The sequence below is a fragment of the Bufo bufo genome, chromosome 5 (genome assembly GCF_905171765.1).
Source record: "Bufo bufo chromosome 5, aBufBuf1.1, whole genome shotgun sequence".
In the NCBI taxonomy this organism is placed as follows: Eukaryota; Metazoa; Chordata; class Amphibia; order Anura; family Bufonidae; genus Bufo; species Bufo bufo.
Genome location: NC_053393.1, coordinates 1,760,762 through 1,766,761, shown reverse-complemented (window position 1 = coordinate 1,766,761; position 6,000 = coordinate 1,760,762). Strand labels below are relative to the sequence as shown.

Below are 6,000 nucleotides of genomic sequence, written 5' to 3'. Positions count from 1 at the left end.
GGGACTGTAGAGGAGGCGGCACAGGTGAGGGACTGTAGAGGAGGAGGCACAGGTGTGGGACTGTAGAGGAGGCAGGTAAAGGTGAGGGACTGTAGAGGAGGAGGTACAGGTGAGGGACTGTAGAGGAGGAGGTACAGGTGAGGGACTGTAGAGGGGGAGGTACAGGTGAGGGACTGTAGAGGAGGAGGTACAGGTGAGGGACTGTAGAGGGGGAGGTACAGGTGAGGGACTGTAGAGGGGGAGGTACAGGTGAGGGACTGTAGAGGAGGAGGCACAGGTGAGGGACTGTAGAGGAGGCGGCACAGGTGAGGGACTGTAGAGGAGGAGGCACAGGTGAGGGACTGTAGAGGGGGAGGCACAGGTGAGGGACTGTAGAGGTGGAGGCACAGGTGAGGGACTGTAGAGGAGGAGGCACAGGTGAGGGACTGTAGAGGAGGAGGTACAGGTGAGGGACTGTAGACGGGGAGGTACAGGTGAGGGACTGTAGAGGAGGCGGCACAGGTGAGGGACTGTAGAGGAGGAGGCACAGGTGTGGGACTGTAGAGGAGGCAGGTACAGGTGAGGGACTGTAGAGGGGGAGGTACAGGTGAGGGACTGTAGAGGAGGAGGTACAGGTGAGGGACTGTAGAGGGGGAGGTACAGGTGAGGGACTGTAGAGGAGCAGGTACAGGTGAGGGACTGTAGAGGGGGAGGTACAGGTGAGGGACTGTAGAGGGGGAGGTACAGGTGAGGGACTGTAGAGGTGGAGGCACAGGTGAGGGACTGTAGAGGAGGAGGCACAGGTGAGGGACTGTAGAGGAGGAGGCACAGGTGAGGGACTGTAGAGGGGGAGGCACAGGTGAGGGACTGTAGAGGTGGAGGCACAGGTGAGGGACTGTAGAGGAGGAGGCACAGGTGAGGGACTGTAGAGGAGGAGGCACAGGTGAGGGACTGTAGTGGGGGAGGCACAGGTGAGGGACTGTAGAGGTGGAGGAGGCACATCAGAATGGCTGACAGTAGGCCCGTGCTCCCGGTTTGTGGCCCTCAGGATTCCACCTCTCTCGCCGGTAGCAAAGATGGCGGCGCCGAGGTCCCGGTCACATGACGGATGACGTCATGCAGGGGCGGAGTGCGATGCGGTGAGAACGGAGGAAAACAAAGATGGCGGAGTGAGTCGGCGGATCGGGATGTCCGAGGAGCGGGAGGAGCAGGGGCCCATGGCCTCATCTTCTTCCGCGGAGCAGGAGGATCCTCCGGGCGGAGCGGGCCCGGCCCGGCTTCTCCTGCTGCCCCCCGAGCAGGACCAGGACTGGCCGCCCAAGAAGCGGCTGCGGGTGGAGGCCGAGCCTGGGAGCGTCCGCCTGGAGGAGCGGCTGTACTCGGTGCTGTGCTGCACGGTGTGCCTGGACCTGCCCAAGGCCTCCGTCTACCAGGTGAGGACCCCCCCCCCCCCCCCCCCCCCGAGTGTGGGCCCCTCCCCCCCCCCCGAGTGTGGGCCCCTCCCCCCGGAGCTGTCACCCCCCCAGTGTGGGCCCCTCCCCCCGGAGCTGTCACCCCCCCCCCCCCCCAGTGTGGGCCCCTCCCCCGGAGCTGTCACCCCCCCGAGAGTGCCCCTCCCCCCCGGAGCTGTCACCCCCCCGAGAGTGCCCCTCCCCCGGAGCTGTCACCCCCCCGAGAGTGCCCCTCCCCCCGGAGCTGTCACCCCCCCGAGAGTGCCCCTCCCCCCGGAGCTGTCACCCCCCCCCCCCCGAGAGTGCCCCTCCCCCGGAGCTGTCACCCCCCCCCCCCCAGTGTGGGCCCCTCCCCCCGGAGCTGTCACCCCCCCCGAGAGTGCCCCTCCCCCCGGAGCTGTCACCCCCCCGAGAGTGCCCCTCCCCCCAGAGCTGTCACCCCCCCGAGAGTGCCCCTCCCCCCAGAGCTGTCACCCCCCCGAGAGTGCCCCTCCCCCCGGAGCTGTCACCCCCCCCCCAGTGTGGGCCCCTCCCCCCGGAGCTGTCACCCCCCCCCCGAGAGTGCCCCTCCCCCCGGAGCTGTCACCCCCCGAGAGTGCCCCTCCCCCCGGTGCTGTCACCCCCCGAGAGTGCCCCTCCCCCCGGAGCTGTCACCCCCCCCCCCAGTGTGGGCCCCTCCCCCCGGAGCTGTCACCCCCCCCCCCCCCGAGAGTGCCCCTCCCCCCGGAGCTGTCACCCCCCCGAGAGTGCCCCTCCCCCCGGAGCTGTCACCCCCCGAGAGTGCCCCTCCCCCCGGAGCTGTCACCCCCCCCCCGAGAGTGCCCCTCCCCCCGGAGCTGTCACCCCCCCCGAGAGTGCCCCTCCCCCCGGAGCTGTCACCCCCCCGAGAGTGCCCCTCCCCCGGAGCTGTCACCCCCCCGAGAGTGCCCCTCCCCCCGGAGCTGTCACCCCCCCGAGAGTGCCCCTCCCCCCGGAGCTGTCACCCCCCCGAGAGTGCCCCTCCTCCCGGAGCTGTCACCCCCCCGAGAGTGCCCCTCCCCCCGAGCTGTCACCCCCCCGAGAGTGCCCCCTCCCCCCGGAGCTGTCACCCCCCCGAGAGTGCCCCTCCCCCGGAGCTGTCACCCCCCCGAGAGTGCCCCTCCCCCCGGAGCTGTCACCCCCCCGAGAGTGCCCCTCCCCCCGGAGCTGTCACCCCCCCGAGAGTGCCCCTCCCCCCGGAGCTGTCACCCCCCCGAGAGTGCCCCTCCCCCCGGAGCTGTCACCCCCCCGAGAGTGCCCCTCCCCCCGGAGCTGTCACCCCCCCGAGAGTGCCCCTCCCCCCGGAGCTGTCACCCCCCCGAGAGTGCCCCTCCCCCCGGAGCTGTCCACCCCCCCGAGAGTGCCCCTCCCCCCGGAGCTGTCACCTTCCCCCCCCCCCGAGAGTGCCCCTCCCCCTGGAGCTGTCACCCCCCCCCCCCCCCAGTGTGGGCCCCTCCCCCTGGAGCTGTCACCCCCCCCCCCCCCCCCGAGTGTGGGCCCCTACCCCCGGGCTGTCATCCCCCCCCCCCCCGAGAGAGCCCCTCCCCCCGGAGCTGTCACCCCCCCGAGAGTGCCCCTCCTCCCGGAGCTGTCACCCCCCCGAGAGTGCCCCTCCCCCCGGAGCTGTCACCCCCCCGAGAGTGCCCCTCCCCCCGGAGCTGTCACCCCCCCGAGAGTGCCCCTCCCCCCGGAGCTGTCACCCCCCCGAGAGTGCCCCTCCCCCCGGAGCTGTCACCCCCCCGAGAGTGCCCCTCCCCCCGGAGCTGTCACCCCCCCGAGAGTGCCCCTCCCCCCGGAGCTGTCACCCCCCCGAGAGTGCCCCTCCCCCCGGAGCTGTCACCCCCCCGAGAGTGCCCCTCCCCCCGGAGCTGTCACCCCCCCGAGAGTGCCCCTCCCCCCGGAGCTGTCACCCCCCCCGAGAGTGCCCCTCCCCCCGGAGCTGTCACCCCCCCGAGAGTGCCCCTCCCCCCGGAGCTGTCACCCCCCGAGAGTGCCCCTCCCCCCGGAGCTGTCACCCCCCCGAGAGTGCCCCTCCCCCCGGAGCTGTCACCCCCCCGAGAGTGCCCCTCCCCCCGGAGCTGTCACCTTCCCCCCCCCCCCCCGAGAGTGCCCCTCCCCCTGGAGCTGTCACCCCCCCCCCCCCCCAGTGTGGGCCCCTCCCCCTGGAGCTGTCACCCCCCCCCCCCCGAGTGTGGGCCCCTACCCCCGGGCTGTCATCCCCCCCCCCCCCCCCCCGAGAGAGCCCCTCCCCCCGGAGCTGTCACCCCCCCCCCGAGAGTGTGGGCCCCTCCCCCCGGGGCTGTCACCCCCCCGAGAGTGTGGGCCCCTCCCCCCGGGGCTGTCACCCCCCCGAGAGTGTGGGCCCCTCCCCCCGGGGCTGTCACCCCCCCGAGAGTGTGGGCCCCCCCCCCCGGAGCTGTCACCCCCCCCCGAGAGTGTGGGCCCCTCCCCCCGGGGCTGTCACCCCCCCGAGAGTGTGGGCCCCTCCCCCCGGAGCTGTCACCCCCCCGAGAGTGTGGGCCCCCCCCCCCGGAGCTGTCACCCCCCCCGAGAGTGTGGGCCCCCCCCCCCGGAGCTGTCACCCCCCCCCCGAGAGTGTGGGCCCCTCCCCCCGGAGCTGTCACCCCCCCGAGAGTGTGGGCCCCTCCCCCCGGAGCTGTCACCCCCCCGAGAGTGTGGGCCCCTCCCCCCGGAGCTGTCACCCCCCCGAGAGTGTGGGCCCCTCCCCCCGGAGCTGTCACCCCCCCGAGAGTGTGGGCCCCTCCCCCCGGAGCTGTCACCCCCCCGAGAGTGTGGGCCCCTCCCCCCGGAGCTGTCACCCCCCCGAGAGTGTGGGCCCCTCCCCCCGGAGCTGTCACCCCCCCGAGAGTGTGGGCCCCTCCCCCCGGAGCTGTCACCCCCCCGAGAGTGTGGGCCCCTCCCCCCGGAGCTGTCACCCCCCCGAGAGTGTGGGCCCCTCCCCCCGGAGCTGTCACCCCCCCCCGAGAGTGTGGGCCCCTCCCCCCGGAGCTGTCCCCCCCCCCGAGAGTGTGGGCCCCCCCCCCCGGAGCTGTCACCCCCCCCGAGAGTGTGGGCCCCTCCCCCCGGAGCTGTCACCCCCCCGAGAGTGTGGGCCCCTCCCCCCGGAGCTGTCACCCCCCCCCTCCCCAAGAGTGCCCCTCCCCCCGGAGCTGTCACCCCCCGAGAGTGTGGGCCCCTCCCCCCGAGAGTGTGGGCCCCTCCCCCCGAGAGTGTGGGCCCCTCCCCCCGAGAGTGTGGGCCCCTCCCCCCGAGAGTGTGGGCCCCTCCCCCCGAGAGTGTGGGCCCCTCCCCCCGAGAGTGTGGGCCCCTCCCCCGTTCTCTGGGTGTCCCCTGGGACTTGTTTTTTGAGGAACAAACTGTATTTTTTTTGGTGCCAGTTATGATGACTGTTGTTCATCTTTTTTCGGGGGACAAGGTGACTAGAAAAGGGTGAACTGTGTGTTTTTATAGTTTTTTCCCATTATGGCGAGCACCGCGCAGGGACATATTTTAATATTTTAGTAGTTCAGACATTTTCAGATGCGGTAAAACCTGATATGTTTTTTTTTTTGTTTTGTTTTTTCTGTTTACATTTTTAATATGTGAAGTTGGGAAAGGACTGTGATTTAAACTGTTAATATTTGTGTATTTTTGATCTTTTGAACCCTTGTCCCATTCCCTCTAATAGAGATGGATTCTGCTCCCTGCTGAGCTCTGCCACGTGCCCCGCTTAGCAGGAAGCTTACCATGGCAGCCGGAGAACCTTCATCAGCGCCCAGGCTCTCGTGGTACCCGCACCGAGAACGGAGCAGGGAAGTTGGAGGCCGGAGGACCCTGGGTTTCACCAGGTCCGGCCCCCGACACAGTACTGAACGGCATCGCCCCGAGCCAGCGCTTGTCTATTTTCGGTGGCCCCATAGAAATGAGTGGAGGGTGGCTGCGCATGAGCTCCATTCTCAGTGTAGTTGGGGGCAAATTGTAGCGATATGCCCCCATTGTCTGAGATGGGAAAACCCCTTTAAGCCCATGTAGCCCATTATATGAGGATACGATGGGGTCACTGTTACTATTAGTTGAGGCACATGGAGGTACTGAGGTAATAAGACCTTGTGCCTCACATTAACACAGCATAAAGATCTTCCCGAAAGGTGAAAGGACCTTTCATGATGTCATTGCCATGTGATCAGTAACAATTGGATGTTATTGGTCACATGATGATGACATCATCAAAGGTCCTTTCCCTTTTCAGCTTTCCTCTCCCCGCCTCCTTCTCTCCCTGACACTCCCCCATCCGGCCCTTGGGCTTTTTCATTGGTGGCAGTGGGCTGCCGGGCCGCTGATGAGAACGCGCTGCGAGGTCTTCCCCCCCCCCCATGTTCTCTGATAGGGACTGATACTAGGCTATGCAATAGCGCAGCTTAGTACTGGAAAAACGCCAATCCCAGTATCGTACCAAACGGGTATCAGAGTATTGGAAAAGTATTGAGACTTCGATACCCAGTGCAACCCTAGTCCACACAGGGGTCCTGCCCATGATGTATGCGACCAGGCA

At 68.3% G+C, this 6,000-nt stretch overlaps 1 protein-coding gene across 1 annotated transcript in view; it reads left to right on the top strand.

The window, feature by feature from the left end:
* Window positions 1-1,013: 1,013 nt before the first annotated feature.
* Window positions 1,014-6,000, top strand: part of CYHR1 (cysteine and histidine rich 1) — a 34,045-nt gene continuing 29,058 nt past the window's right edge. The window contains exon 1 of the mRNA XM_040431129.1: window positions 1,014-1,412. Coding sequence (XP_040287063.1) covers window positions 1,167-1,412 — 246 coding nt within the window. The 5' untranslated portion in view covers window positions 1,014-1,166. The remainder of the gene's footprint in view (window positions 1,413-6,000) is intronic.